The following is a 24,080-nucleotide window of genomic DNA, read 5'->3' on the forward strand; positions in this document are numbered from 1 at the left end:
CTTACATACCATGGCTGGGATTTGAACCCAGGTCTCAGTGTGTAGTAGGTATCTGACTTACTCCCTAGACCACCAACCACACTACATGCTAAAGCCAGCCTAGCATGTACCTTTATGATCAATCCAAGAGAAAAATGAGCTCTTTCTAAGGATTTGTAGCCAGGCATGGCCTTGCCTTTTGTGTTCAACAGTTGTCCGAAGAGAACCCCAGATCTCTCTCTCTCTCTCTCTCTCTCTAGTAGGGATGGTCTTTAATGGATTTTTAGGCGGAAATTGGTCATTTGTCCATTGGTCATTTGGTCGGAAGGGAATTGCTTTTTCAATCTGGCGGAATTCCGAAAATGCCTGGAAAAATCGTTAGGTGAGCACAGGCCTTAAGTCTCTGATATGCTAGTCATGATCCAGTACTAAAGCAGGGTGTGATCACAACAAATCAAAGCTTTACCCATCTATCATCTGATCAAACAAATCACATGCTTCTCCGTGAGTTCTCCTCGACATGACCATCACTAATGAGCACATTTTAAACATATAATTTGTATCTGCAAATGCCTTGTATGGCACCCAAAGATAACATTTAGACACTGTGCTTACTATAGTCTTGGATGGTGTATTTAAAATGGCGCTGGAAATGGGCTTTGATTACACACGTCTATACTTATCACTTAATCAATTGTTAATCTGGCTGAATCTTCCATTTAAACATTAAAAAAAAACTGTAAATGTTCATTGAACAATTTCTGTTTAAATGTAGAAGAAAGCCTTTTTCAGCTACCAACAGAAGCTGTATATATTGTACATATCCACATTTTTGACCTTGCCCTTTTTTTCTAAGTTTCAGCAAAGTCTATTGGAAGACTCTGAAAGTATGCATCACATGTTAAGCTGCTGCTTATCTGCGCGTTCTGTGTTTTGAGAGCTTTCACTTACTGCAGGCGGTGTGTATCTTTTGCTAAATGAGACAGGTTCTAAAAGCTCCTTCTTGCGCTCCTTGTACTGCTTGATATATCATATTTACATTAACTGTCAGGAGTAAGTCTAGGCTTTTCATCAGCATAAACAAAGAGAATGAATGTTTTACAATGCCAAAGAAAAATAATCATTCTACAAACTGTTTAAATTAAACGTAAACTGAAACTAAGATACTATTATAAATTCACGGCACAAAGAAACAGTCTGTGATCTCAGTTGACAATCTAGTGGTTTGAGTGAAAACCTTTCTGAATCTACTTTAATGACTGGTCATTAAACACTTCAATAATAAACAGAGAGATTATCTGTACATAATAAAACTATCTCACTTAAATATTTCATGTAATGTGGTCGCCAATGCCAGGCTGAAGCTGCATTGAAGTTATGGAGATTTGTTCTGGCTAAGAACCTTTCTCATATATATATTTTACAAAAAAACACTTAGATGAGAAAGTGGTAGCAAAATTTGAAAATTAGAAAAGTTGAATTCATGCAATAAAAATAAAGAAAGAAAGAGGATGTTGCCTTCAACCTTTTCCGTACCGCGTAATGTAAATCTTATGCTGCACTTGGGGCTGTCTAAGCCTGATGCGGTATAGGATTTACGCCACCTGCTGTTTCCGCTCCCGACGCAATCGTGCGCACCAGAGAGGGGAGAATAAGCTGTCACATGACAGCTGACATCTCCTCTCAGTGATCAGGAGCCATAGCGATTGGCTCCTGATCGCGTGATTATTATGATCGCTGGCGGATCGTAGTGATCACTATTACAACAGCAGCGGTAGGAGTGGAAGAAGAGGATCCACTCACCTTCCTGACGTTCCCTCGGCGTCGGCGCTCTCCTCCGCTCTGGCCGGCATTCATTTTTGCTATTTACTATTACTATTTTGGTAAGTTTTGACTTGATACACAAGCAACATCTTGATATACAACCAAAAAAGTATACATGTGTCACATCACCACAACTGAGCCAATAGCTCTTTTCCCTTAAGGGGGCCATACACTAGCCGACCAACCAACTAATCGAGCATCCAATTCGATTAATATAATCGAATTTGATGCAAATTGGTGCTGCCAAGTGCATGCCCGACCGACAAAGCGACCAATTTCGGGACAAAAATTGGCCGCTGTGAGAAAACGCAGAAAAGCCGCCGCGGGTGCTCAGAGCAAGGCGGCTGTTTCCGCGTCCAATGCGGCGGATTCCGCATCTGACACGGCGGTTTGCACGCATAGGCCTACATCTGTCAGCATGGCTGAAAGCGGAGAAACCGCCGCATGCTCGGATAGCGGTGCGGCTGGTTCCGCGTCCTGCACAGCGGATATATTGCAACACATGTCTGGTGTGGCTGGCACTGATAGTCCACTCAGATTCAGAAGGATGCGCGCGCGCGTGGAGAGGCAGAACTTTTATGACAGCCAGAAGGGTGTCAGCTGACCAAGCCGGTCAGCTGACAATTCAACCATTTCTGATTGGCCCAGCACTTAGGGGAGGTGCTGGAGAGCGCTATAGTATATATACTGGGTGCTGGTCATTTCTCTGGTGTCTGCCGTTGCGATCACTACGTGGTAGCACTCAGACCTTTTTGTCAGTATCTGTGTATTGTTATTCTGTTATACTTCAGACTAGTTCCAGGGTGTTGATGATCAAGGAGCTCACACCCAAGACTATGGAACTGTATTACCATTCTGTTATACTTCAGACTAGTTCCAGAGTGTTGATGATCAAGGAACTCACACCCAAGACTAGGGACCTGTATTACCATCCTGTTATGCTGACTGCAACTATACATGACCTAATAGAGCTCTCTGATTTGACCTTTTTGACAGAGACCTGGCTTGGGAAGCATGCAGGCCCAACTCTTGAAGCAACCGTGCCGGCCAATTATTCAATCTTGCACTGTGAGAGACAAGTCGGCAAGGGTGGGGGGGTTGCCATATGCTTCAGATCCTCCTTGAACATAAGGCCCCTGCCCATAGGCCCCACTGAAACCTTTGAATGTATTGCAGCTCAACTGTCAGCAGAAGTAAACATCAACATATTGCTCATATACCGCCCCCCAAAAAATGGTCCAGCCTTTCTTAAGGAAATATCTGAACTCTTATCCTGCGTAACAGTGGAACACCCTAGATGGATCATCCTGGGAGACTTCAATGCATGGGTGGATGATCACGACTCCCAGCTAGGAAGTGAACTACTTCTCATAATGAATGAACTGGGTTTCTCTCAGGCTATCAACCTCCCCACCCATACGAAAGGGCACACCCTGGATCTTATATTTCATTCCGGACTTTTAATATCACACATGGATATAAACCCAGTGGTATGGTCAGACCACCACACCATCCACTTCTCTCTGACAGCACCAGCGATAAAGAACTCATAAAATACCGTTCACTGAAAGATGTCTCACCCCAGCACGTTCAGAATATCCTCAACTTCGACGCATTAACCAATCATTGCGCAGACCCAGACTCCATGGTCCTGATTTACAACCATGCAGTGTCATCTGCCTATGACGCCCTCGCTCCAGTTCGCATCAAACGATCTACACCACTTCACCATGCACGGTGGTTTGACAGCTCACTAAAGGACCTAAAGAAAGCAGTGCGCAGACTAGAAAGGAAGTGGCGAAAATCTCAGAATTCAAAAGATAAACACACCCTTGTCTCTCACCGCGAAAGCTACCAAAATGCGATCACCAAGAAAAAATCCTCCTACCTATCACAGGAGATCGCAAAGGCCGCCAACAGACCAGCCCAACTATTCCGCACAGTTGATAGACTATGTAATCCATCCTGTCTAAAACCCACTATAACTCCCTCAAAGGAGCTATGTGAGAAATTTGCCTGCTACTTTGCTGACAAAGTATCTTCTATTCGGTCTCTCATTCAGTCCACAGCACCCAAGACTCATGCAACTAATGGAAATAGCTGCAAAAACAACCTAACACCCTGGACTGATTTCAAAAGTATTAGTGAGGAAGAGATCTCAGACACCCTCTGTCGTCTCCGCCAGACAACCTGCGACCTGGACCCTGGACCAACTAAACATATGCTGAAATGCCCTGACCTGCTTGGTCCAGCATTTCACAAAATAGTAAATTGCTCTCTGCAAGCAGGGAGGTTTCCTACCTCTCTAAAAGAAGGAATCATCAAGCCCCTTCTCAAAAAACCTTCCATGGATCCAGATGCTATGAGCAGCTACAGACCTGTCTCCAACCTCCCCTTCTTAGGTAAAGTTATTGAAAAGGCTGTCTATCTGCAACTTGAAACCAGGCTGTCAGTAAACAACATCCTGGACCCTCTACAATCTGGCTTTAAGAAACACCACAGCTGTGAAACAGCCCTCATCCAAGTCTGCAACGATCTGCTCATGGCAAGGGACAGAGGGGAATGCTCCATCCTAATCCTGTTGGATCTCTCAGCTGCTTTTGATACAGTTGACCATGAAATCCTGCTTAACAGACTGCAGGAGTACTGTGGCATCAGTGGATCAGTCCTCCAGTGGTTCAGATCATTCCTGACTGACAGAACACAGAGAGTATCCCTAGGACCTATAATGTCCAAACCTGCACCTCTACAATTCGGAGTGCCACAAGGATCAATCCTATCCCCTCTGCTGTTTGCAATCTACATGTTGCCACTCGGTACACTTATCCAACGACATGGCCTGACGTACCACTGCTACGCCGATGACACACAGCTATACCTGTCCTTCAAACCTGGTGGAACAGACCCTACCCCAAAAATAAACTCTTGCTTAGCTGAGCTTCAGGCATGGATGAATGATAACTGGTTGAAACTGAATGCTGACAAAACTGAGGTCCTGTTTGTCCAAAGCCAGTGCTCGCCATCAAAACAGCTCTATCCTAAAGCAACACCAATCAGGATTGGGAATTCAGACATAAACAGCTCCAACCTTGTGCGCAGCCTTGGCGTACTAATCGATGGGGAATTGAGTTTCAGAAACCAAATTTCATCTGTAGTTAAATCTTCCTTCTTTCATCTGAAGAACATTGCAAAGATTAAACATCTGATTCCCCCAGAGGATCTTCAAACCCTAGTCCACGCCTTCATCACATCTCGGCTGGACTACTGCAATGCCCTTTATGCTGGCCTCCCCAAAAAAGACCTGCGTCGCCTGCAATTAGTGCAGAATGCTGCTGCCAGATTGCTAACAAACCAGCCTCGCCACTGTCACATTACACCGATCCTTCGCTCACTGCACTGGCTACCAGTAGAATGGAGAATACTCTTCAAGATTGGACTGCTGACATTCAAATCCCTGCACAATCTGGGCCCTGGATACATGAAGGACTTGCTGAAGCTGCACCACACCCCTCACAACCTCAGATCAGCAAGTTCTATAAACTTGGTCACTCCCAGAGTGCACCTCAAAAAATCTGGAGACAGAGCCTTCTGTCATGCTGCCCCTATTCTTTGGAACTCCCTACCACACCCAGTAAAGACAGCACCATCCCTGGAGCTATTCAAATCCAGACTGAAAAGCCACCTGTTTAGCCTGGCATTTCCAGATTTATAAAATTCTTCCCCTGTACCACGATGGTCGGAGCCATGCTTATGCGCTTTGAGTCCCACGGGAGAAAAGCGCTTTACAAATGTTATTTGTTGTTGTTGTTGTTGTTGTTGTTATACTTCAGACTAGTTCCAGGGTGTTGATGATCAATGAACTCACACCCAAGACTAGGGAACTGTATTACCACTCTGTTATATATCAGACTAGTTCCAGGGTGTTGATGATCACGGAGCTCACACCTCAGACTAGTGTTGGGCGAACAGTGTTCGCCACTGTTCGGGTTCTGCAGAACATCACCCTGCTCGGGTGATGTTCGAGTTTGGCCGAACACCTGACGGTGCTCGGCCAAACCGTTCGGCCACATGGCCGAACTAAGAGCGCATGGCCGAACGTTCCCCGAACGTTCGGCTAGCGCTGTGATTGGCCGAACGGGTCACGTGGTTCGGGCCCGAACGCGCTCTGATTGGCCGAACGGTCACGTGGTTCGGGTAAATAAATACCCGAACCACGTCATATCTCCGCCATTTCTCTGTGGGTTTAGCTTTGGGTAGGCAGGCAGGGTAGTTCGCTCTCCAGCCACGCTAGCCAGGGTCCCCCCCCAGTCATTGTGTGTCGCTGCTGGGAACAGTAGTACACCGCTCGCTCAGCCACACTATATATATAGCATTGTTTACTGCCACTGTGTACCTCGCTCAGCCACGCTATATATAGCATTGTGTTTTCTGACACTCTGTGTACACGGCTTAGCCTGGCTATATAGCATTGTGTGTACTGCCACTGTGCACCTCGCTCAGCCACGCTATATATAGCATTGTGTTTTCTGACACTCTGTGTACACGGCTTAGCCTGACTATATAGCATTGTGTGTACTGCCACTGTGCACCTCGCTCAGCCACGCTATATATAGCATTGTGTTTTCTGACACTCTGTGTACACGGCTTAGCCTGACTATATAGCATTGTGTGTACTGCCACTGTGCACCTCGCTCAGCCACGCTATATATAGCATTGTGTTTACTGCCACTCTGTGTACACCGCTCAGCCAGACTATATACCATTGTTTACTGACACTCTGTGTACACCGCTCAGCCAGACTATATACCATTGTTTACTGACACTCTGTGTACACGGCTCAGCCTGACTATATAGCATTGTGTGTACTGCCACTGTGTACCTCGCTCAGCCACGCTATATATAGCATTGTTTACTGACACTCTGTGTACACGGGTCAGCCAGACTATATAGCATTGTGTGTACTGCCACTGTGCACCTCGCTCAGCCACGCTATATATAGCATTGTGTTTACTGCCACTCTGTGTACACCGCTCAGCCAGACTATATACCATTGTTTACTGACACTCTGTGTACACCGCTCAGCCAGACTATATACCATTGTTTACTGACACTCTGTGTACACGGCTCAGCCTGACTATATAGCATTGTGTGTACTGCCACTGTGCACCTCGCTCAGCCACGCTATATATAGCATTGTGTTTACTGCCACTCTGTGTACACCGCTCAGCCAGACTATATACCATTGTTTACTGACACTCTGTGTACACCGCTCAGCCAGACTATATACCATTGTTTACTGACACTCTGTGTACACGGCTCAGCCTGACTATATAGCATTGTGTGTACTGCCACTGTGCACCTCGCTCAGCCACGCTATATATAGCATTGTGTTTTCTGACACTCTGTGTACACGGCTTAGCCTGACTATATAGCATTGTGTGTACTGCCACTGTGCACCTCGCTCAGCCACGCTATATATAGCATTGTGTTTACTGCCACTCTGTGTACACCGCTCAGCCAGACTATATACCATTGTTTACTGACACTCTGTGTACACCGCTCAGCCAGACTATATACCATTGTTTACTGACACTCTGTGTACACGGCTCAGCCTGACTATATAGCATTGTGTGTACTGCCACTGTGTACCTCGCTCAGCCACGCTATATATAGCATTGTTTACTGACACTCTGTGTACACGGGTCAGCCAGACTATATAGCATTGTGTGTACTGCCACTCTGTGTACACGGCTCAGCCAGACTATATATCATTGTGTGTACTGCCACTCTGTGTACACCGCTCAGCCAGACTATATAGCATTGTGTGTACTGCCACTCTGTGTACACCGCTCAGCCAGACTATATAGCAATGTGTGTACTGCCACTCTGTGTACACCGCTCAGCCAGATTATATAGCATTGTGTGTACTGCCACTCTGTGTACACCGCTCAGCCAGACTATATAGCATTGTGTGTACTGCCACTCTGTGTACACCGCTCAGCCAGACTATATACCATTGTTTACTGACACTCTGTGTACACCGCTCAGCCAGACTATATACCATTGTTTACTGACACTGTGTGTACACCGCTCAGCCAGACTATATAGCATTGTGTGTACTGCCACTGTGTACCTCGCTCAGCCACGCTATATATAGCATTGTTTACTGACACTCTGTGTACACGGCTCAGCCAGACTATATAGCATTGTGTGTACTGCCACTCTGTGTACACCGCTCAGCCAGACTATATAGCATTGTGTGTACTGCCACTCTGTGTACACCGCTCAGCCAGACTATATAGCATTGTGTTTACTTCCACTCTGTGTCTGCTAGGCCTGGGAACAGTAGTACACCGCTCACCTGCCACTGTATAGCATTGTGCTCTGTGTCGCTGCTGGGAATAGTGGTACACCGCTCACCCGCCACTGTATAGCATTGTGCTCTGTGTCGCTGCTGGGAATAGTGGTACTGTATAGCATTTCTGTACTGCCACTGTACTGCTGCCAGTCAGCGTGTACTGTAAGGATAAGTGAAATGAGGAAGAAATCCGGTGAAAGAGGAAGGGGCAAGGGAAGAGGTGTTTCCCCTGACGGTTCACGTACAGGCCACAGGGGAGCACCCAAGAAAACCCACTCAATACCACCCATGTTGTCCAGGACAACAACCCTCACAGATCCAAAAGAACAGGACCAGATAATTACTTGGATGACCTCTCAAGCGTCCAGCAGTGGGTTAAGCAGCACCAGCACATCACGCACGAGGTCCGAGTCCTCAGCCAGTTACAAGGAGCCAGTGGGCACAAAGCTGACACAACCGGCAGCGACACCACGCACACAACTGCCAGATAACCAGTCCGATGAATTACCTCAGGACACAATGGGGTATTCGCAGGAGCTATTCCCAGCCCAACAAACTTCCACCTTTCAAAGGTCAATGGAGGAACAGCCAGAAATGTTGTGCCCGGATTCACAACCATTAACTGTGGGAAATGCACCGCGCACTGAAATACAAGGCGAGTCCGAGGAGGACTCGGAAACCCAAATCCCAGAGCAAGTTGGGCAGGAGGGGTTGCAATTGCAGGAGGTCGGCCGACAAGATCTGGAAGACGACGTTGGAGTGAGCTGCGCAGAGGTTGTTCTGGGGAGCTCTACTCCACGGCGGCGGCCCCCCACAATGACATATGATGAGTTTGAGGAGATGGAAGAGGAGGGTATGGACAATGTGGACATAGACCCCGATTTTGTTTGTGAACGAGAACATCGCCGTCGTAGCAGCAGCACAGATGAGTCTGTTGAAGAACCCACTGCTGCACGAGTTCGCCTTGTGTCACAAGGTAGGCGGCGCGCAATTTCAGGCACCACAAGCGTGGAAGTTCAAGTGAGAGGCAAAAGAGGAGCAAACAGAAATCGCCAGCAAGGAGGCAGGTGCTCCAAAGTCTGGGCTTTCTTTGAAGACTGCACTGAGGATGTTACCATGGCGATTTGCAAGGTGTGCAAGACCCGCCTGAGCAGGGGGAAAAGTATTAACAACCTCTCCACCACCAGCATGAGCCGCCACATGCTATCCAAACATCCCACTCTGTGGGCAAACGCGGCAGGACAGGGTACCAGCAACACTGCCTCCCTTGGGTTCACCAGACTCACCACCAGACCCGCCTCAGCAGCAGCAGTAGCCCAGCCATTGCGTGGTTCACAACATTCACAAACATCAGACGACGCTGACACTGTCACTTTCCGGAGTAGTGCTCTTGAGGTCTCCCAGTGTTCATCAAACACAACAACCAACAGCCCTTCCGTGTGCAGCGCTACGGTTCAGTTGTCTGTGTCGGAGATGTTTGAGCGCAAGAGGAAATTGCCAGCAAATGACCCCCGGGCCGTGGCAGTAACAGCCAGCATAGCCAAGCTTCTGGCCTGCGAAATGCTGCCATATCGAGTGGTGGAGACAAACAGCTTCAAGGGCATGATGTCAGTGGCCATCCCACGTTACGTGGTTCCCAGCCGCTACCACTTTGCGCGCTCTGCAGTGCCTGAGTTGCATGAGCACGTGGTCAGCAAAATAACCCGAAGCTTGAAGAATGCCGTTGCCTGCAAGGTTCACCTCACCACTGACACTTGGACGAGTGCGTTCGGACAGGGTCGATACATCTCCCTTACTGCGCACTGGGTGAACCTTGTGGAGCCTGGCAGCGATTCCTCACCTGCTACGGCGCGGGTGTTGCCCATGCCGCAAACAGCTGCACCGCCGTCCCTCCCACTGGATAACAACAGCAGCAACTACCTCTCTGACTCCTCCTCCAACGCATCTCAAAGCTGTACCTCATCCGGAAACGCTAACCCAGCAGCAGTAGGATCGTGGAAGCAGTGCAGCACAGCTGTTGGCATGCGTCAGCAAGCGTTGCTGAAGCTGATCTGCCTTGGGGATAAGCAGCACACAGGGGAGGAAATTTGGAAGGGAATAAAGGAACAGACGGATTTGTGGCTGGCACCGCTGGACCTGAAACCGGGCATGGTTGTGTGTGATAATGGGAGTAATCTCATTCGCGCTTTAAGGTTGGCTAAGCTGACACACATCCCTTGCCTGGCGCACGTGATGAACCTAGTAGTTCAGCGGTTCCTGAGGACATACCCAGGCGTGGCCGATCTTCTGTTGAAGGTGCGTCGAGTGGCCAAACATTGTAGAAATTCCAGTACTGCTTCGGGGGCACTCGCCAAGATGCAGGAGCGCTTCAATCTCCCCCACCATCGCTTGCTGTGTGATGTCCCTACGCGCTGGAATTCTACGCTGCACATGCTAGCACGCTTTTGTGAGCAGAAGAGTGCAGTGGTCCAGTACATGACGGCGCAGTACCGAGGCGCAGTACCGAGGCGCATCCGGACAGCTGCCAAGCTTCTGTGGATCCGATTGGGCCAACATGTTGGACCTCTGCCAAGTCCTCCAAAATTTTGAGCAATCCACGTTGCTTGTGAGCAGTGACAACTCTTCAGTCAGCATTACCATACCACTGCTGTGTTTACTGAAGAGGTCAATGTTGAAAATCAAGGAAACAGCTGTCATGATGCAACTGGGGGAATCTGAAGGAGAAAACGATCAGCGTGATGGTACCAACATCAGGCCATCCGCCTCAGGGAACGCTGGCCCCAGCAGCTATGACGAAGAAGAGGAGGAGGAACAGCTGGAGTTGGAGCAGGAATTTCATGCCACCACTGACGAGGGCCAGAGCGGTGCACATTGGACTTCCACAATTCAGCGCGAATGGTCAGCAGAAGCAGACCAGGAGGAAGGTGACGACTATGATGCATCACAACAACTATCACAACGCTCACAAGAGGATGATGAGGATTCTGGTAGGACTCTGGCACACATGGCTCAATTCATGCTAGACTGCATTGAACGCGACCCACGCATTGTGCGCATTCTGGACAACACCAATTACTGGGTTTATACCCTTCTGGATCCACGGTACAAACACAATGTTCCAAAACTGCTTGAAGAAAGAGTCAGACAGGTCAAAATGGAAGAATACCAGCAGGCCCTTGTGGAGACTTTAGAGAGGAGATTGACATCCTCCCCCTCCTCTAGCCAGTTGTACGCCGACAGACTGACTTCCGCAAACCCAGGACGACCAGGAGGGCAGCAAACAACGCAAGCCGCAGCTAGTGCCCAAAAGGGAATGGTATCGGCAGTGTCCTTGGAGAGGGAAAATTTTCTGACACCCATGCAGCAGCAGCCCACTGAACAGCAAGCGTGCAGATCCACCTCCAACACCGATCGCCTGGAGAAGATGGTCAAGGACTACATGTCAGATGACGTAGCTGTGTCGAACAATCCATCTGCACCCTTCAACTATTGGGTATCGAAGCTAGACACCTGGCACGAACTGGCAATGTACGCAATAGAGGTGCTGGCTTGCCCGGCAGCCAGCGTTATGTCGGAACGCTGTTTCAGTGCTGCCGGAGGCATCGTCACAGATCGGCGTATCCGCCTATCCACAGAAAATGCAGACTGTCTGACTCAAATTAAAATGAATCAATCCTGGATTGGAAATGACTACGCAACACTCCAGGACCCCAACCAAGTAACATGACCAATGAACATCTGGGATGGTGTAGCGTTTCCGGTCCCTGTTTATTGAACCTCTCATCTGTATTACATTTATGACTGCATGGCGGCAAAAAGCATTGCTGCTATATCCGCACGCTTTTTGTCCTCATGCAAGGCCTGGGTTGTTGTGTCTCAAAAAGCATGGCCTTCTCCTCCTGCGCCTGCTCCTGTTCCATCATGTGTGCTGCTGCTGCTGCTGGGTTAGCGTTGCCGGTCCCTGTTTATGGAACCTCTTATCTTTATTACATTTATGACTGCATGGCGGTACAAAGCATGCTATCCGCACGCTTCTTGTCCTCATGCAAGGCCTGGGTTGTTGTGTCTCACAAAGCGTGGCCTTCTCCTCCTGCGCCTCCTCCTGTTCCATCACGTCTGCTGCTGCTGGGTTAGCGTTGCTGCGTGGTCCCTGTTTATTGAACCACTTATCTTTATTACATTTATGACTGCATGGCGGTACAAAGCATGCTATCCGCACGCTTCTTGTCCTCATGCAAGGCCTGGGTTGTTGTGTCTCACAAAGCGTGGCCTTCTCCTCCTGCGCCTCCTCCTGTTCCATCACGTCTGCTGCTGCTGGGTTAGCGTTGCCGCGTGGTCCCTGTTTATTGAACCACTTATCTTTATAACATTTATGACTGCATGGCGGTACCTCATGCAAGGCCTGGGTTGTTGTGTCTCACAAAGCGTGGCCTTCTCCTCCTGCGCCTCCTCCTGTTCCATCACGTCTGCTGCTGCTGGGTTAGCGTTGCCGCGTGGTCCCTGTTTATTGAACCACTTATCTTTATTACATTTATGACTGCATGGCGGTACCTCATGCAAGGCCTGGGTTGTTGTGTCTCACAAAGCGTGGCCTTCTCCTCCTGCGCCTCCTCCTGTTCCATCACGTCTGCTGCTGCTGGGTTAGCGTTGCCGCGTGGTCCCTGTTTATTGAACCACTTATCTTTATTACATTTATGACTGCATGGCGGTACAAAGCATGCTATCCGCACGCTTCTTGTCCTCATGCAAGGCCTGGGTTGTTGTGTCTCACAAAGCGTGGCCTTCTCCTCCTGCGCCTCCTCCTGTTCCATCACGTCTGCTGCTGCTGGGTTAGCGTTGCCGCGTGGTCCCTGTTTATTGAACCACTTATCTTTATTACATTTATGACTGCATGGCGGTACAAAGCATGCTAACCGCACGCTTCTTGTCCTCATGCAAGGCCTGGGTTGTTGTGTCTCACAAAGCGTGGCCTTCTCCTCCTGCGCCACCCTCCTCCTGTTCCATCATGTGTGCTGCTGCTGGGTTAGCGTTACCGGTCCCTTTTCCTGGAACCTCTTATATGTATTACATTTATGACTGCATGCCGACAAAAAGCATGTTACCTGTGCAAAGAAAACAGACATTTCCCGCATTTAAAAGACAGTTTTCCCTTTGAAACTTTAAAATCAATTTTCTCAAAAACTATAAGCTCTTTTTGCTAAATTTTTTTTCCTCTTGTACCCACTCCCAAGGTGCACATACCCTGTAAATGTGGGGTATGTAGCATGTAAGGAGGCTTTACAAAGCACAAAAGTTCGGGTCCCCATTGACTTCCATTATGTTCGGAGTTCGGGTCGAACACCCGAACATCGCGGCCATGTTCGGCCTGTTCGGCCCGAACCCGAACATCTAGATGTTCGCCCAACTCTACCTCAGACTAGGCATTGTTATTATCTGTTATGACTTCCTGCTTTCCTGACCACTCTCTTGATCTCTGATTTGGTACTTCGCTATATCTGATACTCTGTTGCTGAACCCTGCTTGTCTTTGGATTCCGTATCTGTCTCCTGTCTCTGTATCTGATCTGTCTGTCTGTTGCCGACCTGGCCTGTCCGACCTCGAGAACTATCTCCCCTGTTTAGAGATAGTTCACAGATCTGTCAGTGACACTCCACCATTGGTGTCACTCACACTCTGGTCCTTCCCACTCTCAGCCTGACTCCTCCCCTTGGGGAGCCTCAGGCCATTGGAAGGAGCTTGTTCTTGGGCAGTATCTCTTACTGCCTGGCACCCTCGACACGGGTGCTCTCCTCAAAGTATTACTGTTGCACCAAACACTCATATTACTCAGGTGTCCAGAGGTTAGAGATATATCTGATAATCGGTGATACTGCAGATCATCAATAATCGGGTATATATCTGTATTCTCGGTGATACTGCAGATCACCGGTGATCAGATCCTCTCTGTGTTACACCGATCGTTACAGCCGCACAGTCGATCGCGCATGCTGGAAAATTTTGGGCCGAAGTTGGTTGGTCGGGTGCGCGGTGGTACGGCTGCCGAATTGCGAACGAGCGACGAGACGACGAAACCCCCACCACTGCTGCCGCAATGTATAAATGTATGTAGTGTAGTGCATTTATACATTACCGGTCCGGTGTCAGCCTCCACACGGTTTCCGTCCATCTTGCCGGATTCCGCATACACATCGGCGGCTCTATGTCTGACGTCACGAAGACGCATAGCGTCTGACATCAGACGCTATGTGCTGCTAGCGTGTATGCGGCTTACCAGCGAGATGGACGAATGGACCCGGCGAGCTGTTACAGGACAATGTATAAATGTACTACACTGCATACATTTATACATTTTGGGGCAGCGGCGGGGCGGACTCAGCAGCTCAGCCGATTCCCTGATGATTTCATGCTGAAATCAGCCGCGAATCGGCCTGTAGTGTATGGGCAGATTCGACTAGAGACAAATTTATCTCTAAGCAGATTCGATTAGAGATAAATTTGTCTCTTGGTTGAATCTGCCCATATTCGTTCTAATGTATGCGCACCTTTTAACGCTGCAGGATTGTACTTAATCTGAGTGTAGAGACTGTGCAAAGTCACATTTCCATGAAATCCTCAAAAGTAACTACCATTGGATAAGTTGCATGTTAAAGCCACACCAAAAAAAAGGTTGGGATAAGCCAGATGCAGTGCTGGGCCAAAATTACGCATTAGCGTAATTACGCATCGTAATTCACTACAAATGCACCGTAAGCGTTACGTGTAAGGTTACGGTATTACACGTAATTAATTACGCGTAGACCATAGGTTACGTTATTATGCGTAACAAATTACGCGTAAGACAGTAAACTCCTATTGAAATTACACAGTCTGCCGTAATCGCGTAATATTACGCTCCCATATAATATAAAAAAGCCGCCAACTTTAAGGGTTAATAGCAAAGCCCCCTTAAGTGCTAAGAGCCTCAAATTTGGAGAATATATTGAGGAGATCAGAAGGAATAAGAGGGAAAAACATTTTTCAAAAAGACCTTATAGTTTTTGAGAAAATCGATGTTAAAGTTTCAAAGGAAAAATATATACATTTAAAAACCCGCCGACTTTAACGGTTTATAGCAAAGCCTGCTTAAAATTTAGGAACACCAAATTCCCAGGGTATATTAAGGGGAAGTGGGAATAAGAAGAAATATTTTTTTTCAAAAAGACCTTATAGTTTTTGAGAAAATCGATTTTTAAGTTTCAAGGGCAAAAATGTCTTTTAAATGCGGAAAATGTCAGTTTTTTTTGCACAGGTAACAATAGTGTATTATTTTCATAGATTCTCCCAAGTGGGAAGAGTTTTACTTACTTCGTTCTGAGTGTGGGAAATAAAAAAAAAACGACGTGGGTTCCCCCCTCCCAGACCTCTTTAACCCCTTGTCCCCCATGCAGGCTGGGATAGCCAGAATGCGGAGCACCGGCCGCGTGGGGCTCCGCACCCTGACTATACCAGCCCGCATGGTCCATGGATTGGGGGGTCTCGGAAGGGGAGGGACAGCCAAGCTTTCCCCTCCCCCTCCGAGCCCTTGTCCAATCCAAGGACAAGGGGCTCTTCTCCACCTCCGATGGGCGGTGGAGGTGGAGGCTGCGATTTCCTGGGGGGGGGGTTCATGGTGGCATCTGGGATTCTTCTTTAAAAAGGGGTCCCCCAGATGCCCACCCCCCCTCCCAGGAGAAATGAGTATAGGGGTACTTGTACCCCTTACCCATTTCCTCTAAGAGTTAAAAGTAAATAAACACACAAACACTTAGAAAAAGTATTTTAATTGAACAAAAAACATAACCACGAAAAAAGTCCTTTAATATTCTTAATTAACCATTAATACTTACCTGTCCCTTTAAAAGCCAGTTCCCACGCGATATCCTCAGAAATTGGCTAATCAGTTACAATGTAACAAAGTTGTTACAATGTAACAACTTTGTTACTTTGTAACTCCACCGCACCCGACGTCACTCGCCGCTCACCCGCCGGCCGCCGCATACACTTACGCTAAGTCCCCGCCGGCTCCCGCCGTCCACTCCGCCCACACCTGTCACCCATATACATGCTGGCACCCATGGGTGACATGTGGGAGAGGCGGGGAGGGCAGCGAGAGCCGGCGGGACTTAGCGTCCTGCACGGACCCGACAGAGCTCTGAGCTATATAGCTCAGAGCTCTCTAAGCATCTTTGTATTTGGGCTCCAAGGAGCCCCATTGGTCCTTAGCAGACCAATGGGGTTCCTTCAAATCAGAAGGAACCCCATTGGTCTGCTAACGACCAATGGGGCTCCTTGGAGCCCAAATACAAAGATGCTTAGAGAGCTCTGAGCTATATAGCTCAGAGCTCTGTCGGGTCCGTGCAGGACGCTAAGTCCCGCCGGCTCTCGCTGCCCTCCCCGCCTCTCCTACATGTCACCTATATACATGCTGGCACCCATGGGTGCCAGCATGTATATGGGTGACAGGTGTGGGCGGAGTGAACGGCGGGAGCCGGCGGGGACTTAGCGTAAGTGTATGCGGCGGCCGGCGGGTGAGCGGCGAGAGACGTCGGGTGCGGTGGAGTTACAACTTTGTTACATTGTAACTGATTAGCCAATTTCTGAGGATATTGCGTGGGAACTGGCTTTTAAAGGGACAGGTAAGTATTAATGGTTAATTAAGAATATTAAAGGACTTTTTTCGTGGTTATGTTTTTTGTTCAATTAAAATACTTTTTCTAAGTGTTTGTGTGTTTATTTACTTTTAACTCTTAAAGGAAATGGGTAAGGGGTACAAGTACCCCTATACTCATTTCTCCTGGGAGGGGGGTGGGCATCTGGGGGACCCCTTTTTAAAGGGGACTCCCAGATGCCACCATGAACCCCCCCCCAGGAAATCGCGGCCTCCACCTCCACCGCCCATTGGAGGTGGAGAAGAGCCCCTTGTCCTTGGATTGGACAAGGGCTCGGAGGGGGAGGGGAAAGCTTGGCTGCCCCTCCCCTTCCGAGACCCCCCAATCCATGGACCATGCAGGCTGGTATAGTCAGGGTGCGGAGCCCCACGCGGCCGGTGCTCCGCATTCTGGCTATCCCAGCCTGCATGGGGGACAAGGGGTTAAAGAGGTCTGGGAGGGGGGACCCCACGTCATTTTTTTTTATATTTCCCACACTCAGAACGAAGTAAGTAAAACTCTTCCCACTTGGTAGAATCTATGAAAATAATACACTATTGTTACCTGTGCAAAAAAAACCTGACATTTTCCGCATTTAAAAGACATTTTTGCCCTTGAAACTTAAAAATCGATTTTCTCAAAAACTATAAGGTCTTTTTGAAAAAATTTTTTTCCTCTTATTCCCACTGATCCCCTTAATATACCCTGGGAATTTGGTGTTCCTAAATTTTAAGCAGGCTTTGCTATTAACCGTTAAAGTCGGCGGGTTTTTAAATGTATATATTTTTCCTTTGAAACTGTAACATCGATTTTCTCAAAAACTATAAGGTCTTTTTGAAAATAAAATGTTTCCTCTTATTCCTTCTGATCTCCTTAATATATTCTCCAAATTTGAGGCTCTAAGCAATTAAGGGGGCTTTGCTATTAACCCTTAAAGTTGGCGACTACCTAACATTGATCCATGCGTCAATTTTTCCGCTTGGGAGCATGGCCTTGCGCATTAATTGCTAGTAGGAAATTACGCGTAAGGCAATAACGTAACAACCTGCATTACGGTATTCTTACGCGTAATTGCATAAGGGCTATGCGTAATTACAGACATGAACCGTAGATAAATGTCTACGCCGTAAGCGTAATTCCGTAATGCGTAATAGCGTAAAATTACGCGTAATGATCCGTAAGCGTAGTTTTTTCCATTACGCCCAGCACTGAACAGATGGCAATGATTCTGTTAGTTGTAGTGAAAGTCTTGTTTCCTTTTTTATATACACCATTTTACTATAGCTGTTTTTGGATTATGGAACAAATCCATTGGGTTTTCATTAATTCTTATGCTGAAATTTGCTTTGATATAAGAGTGCTTTGGATTACAAGCATGTTTCCGGGAACAAATTATGCTTTCAAACCAAGGTTCCTCTGTACTTATCTAAGGAGAAGGAAGCCTCTGGATCCTGCTCTGTATCCTCTCCTCCCCCATCAACAACTGAGCCTCCAAAGATCACCAACAAGGGGGCCATGCCCCTCTTCAAACATATAGTGGGGTGGCTGCAATTTGGCACAAAGGTAGTTTGGGGGGGTCCACTCCCTACCGTACCATAAATTTTGGAGTGTGTAGGAGCTATGAGTGTTGAGATACTGAGCCATTATTATCAGTAACAAGGTATAATACTGTAGATATAGGAGACTTAGACACGGGCACTGATGTAGCAGCCTAGTGGAGAGCAGTAAAATAGCAGAAATGGCAGAAAATTACACAGTAGGAAAAGCAGTCTGTTTCATACTGAAAATCGTGGCAACATTTTTCAATGATTGTATTTGCAATTCTCATTCAGGAAATGAGAATCGCTCCCTGAACGAGAATTGAAAACAGAATTATGTCAAAATAGCAGAGATTTTGCAGCGATTTTTAGTGTGAAACAGGGCCCTAAGCAATCTGGATAAACTTGGATATCTGTATAAGGAAAAAAAGAGTGTGTCTTCAACTAAAGGAATAAAAAAAAACCCTCTAGCCCTGCGCACCAATAGTAAACATAATTCCACCCATGCTGCATGAGGCACTTTTTCTACACATCTCCTTCTTCTCCTTATGACACACTGGGCCATATGCAGTTAATTTTATCTCCTGAGTTTTCTCCTAGGTGATATTTTCGTTGCGTTAGATGCGACGTTAAGGTCACACAATGTGCCCCTAACGCAACGCATGTAGTAGTTAAAGGTGGACGTTATTGTGCGCCGTTGAACACTGCATTCGAGTGATATGATGTCATTTTTAAGCGTCTCTGGGTGCGCCATTTTTGTCACACAATGATGACTATATTATTGTGGGTTGTTTGGTGTTGGAAACATGGATTTGGAGGAAGAGATGGTGCTTGGTGGCATGTGCATGTTATTTTGTATGCATCTTCTTCGTTGCAGGCGTTGAATTAGGCAGTTCTGGGTCCATCCCCTACTAGTGGACCGTCCTTTAAGAGGGCATTTTTACACCCTCTTTCCTGACCTGTTGCAGGACTCCTTAAGGTTTTTCAAGTACACGAGGATGTCCATTTCCAGGTAAAATTGCATAATTTTGTTTTATGTTTTAACGTGTGTCCTACATAAATAATTAGTAATTGTCTAATTGTGTTCCTATTATATAGGATATTTGACATTCTGTTTGTGGAATTTGTTTCAATTTTTGTTATAAGACTACAATTCCTTATGATCTGAACAAGGTCCTTCTACCGCTTTTCACAGTGCCTTGCCATTTACTGACAGTAGAATTTGCTTATGGGAGGTTAGTGTGGGAAGCAGGAGGGTGAGGTTCCTAGCCATTGATTTCAGAGGCAGAGGGGAGGAGGGATGATGAGAGGGGACTGAATGTACACACAGGCAAGCTGATAGCATCTCCAGCCCTCAGCCTGTGACAATGTAACAAACAGAACATGGCCGCCCTCATTGTATCACAGGAATAAATAATCATAAACTGTTGAAACTGTTTGCAGCTAGATATGCAGTATAAACTATGTAATATGTATTGTTGGAAATATATATATATATATATATATATATATATATATATCTATATATATATATATATATATTTTTCAAGTATTTTTTATGTTTATTGTGAAATAGTGGTTATGTGTTGATGAATGTTTTGTTTCTTGTCTGTATTGTAGTTTTTATGTACTGCTGGATTTGGTGAGGTCTGATCTCACCGAGGGTCACACCAACTTTCGGCAGAGCATATCTGCGGAGGAGAAGCTGTTGGTGACCTTGAGGTATTGTGATAGTAGTTATTGGATATTCTTCATGTGTATGTCATGTATTATTGGCGCTTACTGTATGATATGGTTTTTAAATTTTTTCTCTCTTTTCAGATACCTTGCAACAGGCCAATCATTTTCCTCCCTGCATTTTTTTTCCGGCTGGGGATGTCGACCATCAGCTACATAGTGCACGACACATGCCGAGCCATCTGGTTGCGGGTGGCACCTAGGCATCTTCGCCCACCGGAGGAAGCAAATTGGCAAGAAATTGCCAATTTGTTTTGGGAGAAGACCAAATTCCCCAACTGCCTAGGTGCCATTGATGGCAAACACATACGGCGAGTCATGCCTCCATTCAGTGGCAGCAATTATTTTAATTACAAGAAATATTTTTCTCTTGTTTTGATAGCTATAGCTGATGCTAAGTCAAGGTTTATCTATATTGATGTGGGGTCATATGGGAGTTCAGGTGACTCATTCATCTTTCAGCATTCCAATTTTTACCGCAACATGATGAATGATAGCTTGAACTTCCCAGCCCCCACGCCTTGGCCTGGCACAACTGGTCCTCCTTGGCCATTCACTCTCATTGGCGATGAAGCCTTTGGACTCAGCCAACACCTCATGCGCCCTTTTGCTTCTCGGTACTTGTCTGTGGATTGCAGGAATCGTACCATGTTTAATTTTCGTTTGTCCCGAGCAAAGCAGGTTGAGGAGTGTGCCTTTGGTGTTTTGGCCAATAAGTGGCAAGTTTTGCACACTTCCATCAACCTGAATGTTTCCAATGCCATCTCTGTTGTGAAAGCAACATACGTGTTGCACAATTCTGTTTTGGACCTTGAGGGTGTATCGCCAGATGTCAGTGATGTCTGCCATCTGCGCGATGTCCGGGCAAACCCACCACGGGGTACAAGGGATTGCTTGTCACTCCGTGATGATTTGGTTCATTTTTTTGTTACATGAGGGTCGAGTTGATTGGCAGGACAATTAGCCTTTTTTTTTTTTCTTCATGCACTTTTTTTTTATTACCTTTTTTTTTAGTAGGCAATCAAATTTAAATAGTGTAGGGTCCCCTCTATGAGATAGGCCTTGTTGTTGGCAGAGGGGCTTAACAACATTCATGTTGAATTGTGGGACCAACAATCTCGCAGTAATTTAAATCCTGTATGTGGTAAGTATTCAGTCATTCAATATGGGAAAATAGTAATTGAATGTACATACAATATTAGTTTTTTCATGGATGTGACGAAAACGGCGCATGAATGATCAAACAATATAAATTGTGTACTTTCCATTATGCAATGAAAACGGCACATTGACAATCCACACGTATTATCAATGCGACGATATTGGCGCATACATACGACGATAACAGCGCATGTGATGCGCCGATAAGCGGTCATGCGACTTTTATAAATCATATGTCAACAGGAAGCTACTGTACACACTTCCTGTATTGTGCATTGGATGCAACGGATAGAATAATGCCACCTGCTGCATTTACACTACAGAGGATGACAACCTTCTTTTGGCACAAGTAAGATTCTAAACCATGATTCAATGTAGTACATTGTTGATGTTTTTACACTGTCATACTGTTATTTCTGCTGCTTAAGTTGAGCAAAGTATATTTGTCCATAATGGTGGAATGTGGTTTTCATTGTGTCTGTTATATGAATATAGTTGTGTTGTGTACACACACTTCATTACATTTATATTGTGCAATGTGGACTGTTGTGTGTGATATATAGATGTAATGCATTTCGCTAGCCAATGGAAATGCTTCATAGCCTAATCACTGATGTTATGAACAATAATGATTAATTCTACCATAACTAAAACTGTTACTACAGTGTGACTGTAACACATGTGATTGTATGTTTAGCTTGTACAATATATGGACTGATTGTTTACTTTTCAATGTTTAGCTCATGATTTCATGCCAATACGATCTGGTGCAGACCCGCTTTTTAGAAGCGGCGGATCCTGATGTGGGTACAAAACAAAATTTTGGGAAAGTACCATCGGTACCACCCGCTGGAAGCCATAAAAAAAAGGTGGTCCGAAATGAAGGGCCGGGATCTGGATTACATCTGCATAATTAGGCGGGACTTGGCTGAAGGTAATTTTTACCCACTTGTCATGCAGACCTTGTTAATGCCTTAAGTCCTATACCAATTGTTGAAGTTTTCAATCTTGTATAGTACACATTTTTACACAAAATAGTAATGGGCCTCTTCAGGGCCGGATTTACATCACAGGATCCTATAGGCACATATGTCCTGGCACCCTAGATTTCACCCTCCATGAAAACCTGGCAAACCCCACCGCAAGTGTAATTGATGGCCAAACTGTTATTTCTCACTTAGTTATAGGTATCTACAGTTGCCCCTTAAGGTGGCCATACATGGTACTAATTTTTTCAGCCAATCTTAACAATTCTATGTAGTATAAGGGAACTGTCTAAATTATCCTTCCAGTATATTTACTTAAATTACCCTTATACTAAATACAAATGATAAGATTGTATTAAAAAATGGTACCATCTATGGCTCCATAAGTATTAGGTAGACAGACCTATCCTCAATATTAAGTTACTAGAGGTGCTCCCAGTTATTAGTTAGCTAGAGGTGCCCCCAACTGCAGTGAGAAATGGTCACTGGAATGCTGACACCTGGGTGAGTAACCTATCATGTACACTCCCCTTGGGACCCTACATAGGCAGAGTGGAAGGGAGTAACTTTGGAAGGACAGTGAGGCGCTGTTTTATCATCAGGTGCATGTAGGCACGTGCCTACAGTGCCTTATGGTAAATACGGCCCTGGCCCTCTTTGTACACCAAACCAAAACCAACGGCCCACATTGACATCAACACACACCATTTGATTAGTACAAACACCTCACCCACAATCAATATTTCAACACTCCCCCCCCCCCCCCCCAAACAGGCTGCCCCCTCTCTGCTCAAAAAGTTTGAATTAAACATCAGCAATCAGCCCCTCTCACCTTACCTTGTTAATGCAAGCATCCTGAGAGAATAGTGTGGTAGGGACCCTCGCAGTACAGGATGTTAGCCTCAACAAGATAAGGTTAGATAGGCTGTCTGCTGATGTTTATTTAGGTAATAGTTAAGGTAGTGTAAAATATGATGGATGTTAGCTGTTTGCTATTGGAATTACATAATGGTGTGGCCTGTGTACTACTCATAAAAGAATGTTGTTTTTTAATGATAATTTGGAACATGATATTTACATAGTATTGTACTTGTCTATGTACAATATTTGATCCCAACATGTGTGTTTCTTTTATGTATACAGCTTCAAGACAGAGAAGGGCACAGAGGGCTGCTGATGCCCCACCGCAGCAACCAGACCAGCAACAAGGCCAGCAACAAGCCCAGCAACAAGCCCAGCAACAACATGTCTGGCAAAGAAATGCCATAATTGAGGACTCTTCCTCTGAAGGGGATGAATAATGTATTGTTTTTAAAAATATTGTTTTTCATGTTTTCTTACTGTTTATTTTTTTTTCCTTAGGGAATAAAAAATATAAAGGCTTTTAGTACATTCTAACATGGCTTCAGTACTTCTAATTAAGTTGTAATGGACCTGTACACAAATGGAAAATGTGCATACACACCAGATACAAACCAAACATATATATGTCCATATATTTGTTTTGTTGGTCCCTGCACCCTCACACCTGCACACTCAATCTCCTGCCACACACAGCCACTCTAAGTTGGAATGTATGTGTATGTGCAATGGTGGTGGATGTTTGCACAATAACCATCCTTGTGTGTGATGTAATTTTTAGCCATTATAAAAATTACATTACAAACATTGCTATATACAGTGGTGGCGCTACACTGGGGCTTGCCCAGGCTTCAGCCCCAGCTGGCAACTTGTTAGCCCCTCTTAAAGCCCCCCCGCTGGCCGTGGCCACCGCAAGTCTGTACTTGCATATTTTCAGAAGAAGAGAAGGAGGATTGGAGGGGGGCTGGCT

At 46.2% G+C, this 24,080-nt stretch overlaps 1 protein-coding gene across 1 annotated transcript in view; it reads left to right on the forward strand.

The window, feature by feature from the left end:
- The window catches only part of LOC137504728 (uncharacterized), a 130,482-nt gene extending 106,932 nt beyond the window's left edge, over positions 1 to 23,550 (forward strand). The window contains exons 2-5 of the mRNA XM_068233313.1: positions 19,512 to 19,600; positions 19,986 to 20,076; positions 20,187 to 20,982; positions 23,393 to 23,550. Of these exons, the coding sequence (XP_068089414.1) occupies positions 19,512 to 19,600; positions 19,986 to 20,076; positions 20,187 to 20,982; positions 23,393 to 23,550 (1,134 nt within the window). The remainder of the gene's footprint in view (positions 1 to 19,511; positions 19,601 to 19,985; positions 20,077 to 20,186; positions 20,983 to 23,392) is intronic.
- Positions 23,551 to 24,080: the final 530 nt, after the last annotated feature.

This window comes from Hyperolius riggenbachi, chromosome 4, assembly GCF_040937935.1.
Source record: "Hyperolius riggenbachi isolate aHypRig1 chromosome 4, aHypRig1.pri, whole genome shotgun sequence".
NCBI lineage: Eukaryota > Metazoa > Chordata > Amphibia > Anura > Hyperoliidae > Hyperolius > Hyperolius riggenbachi.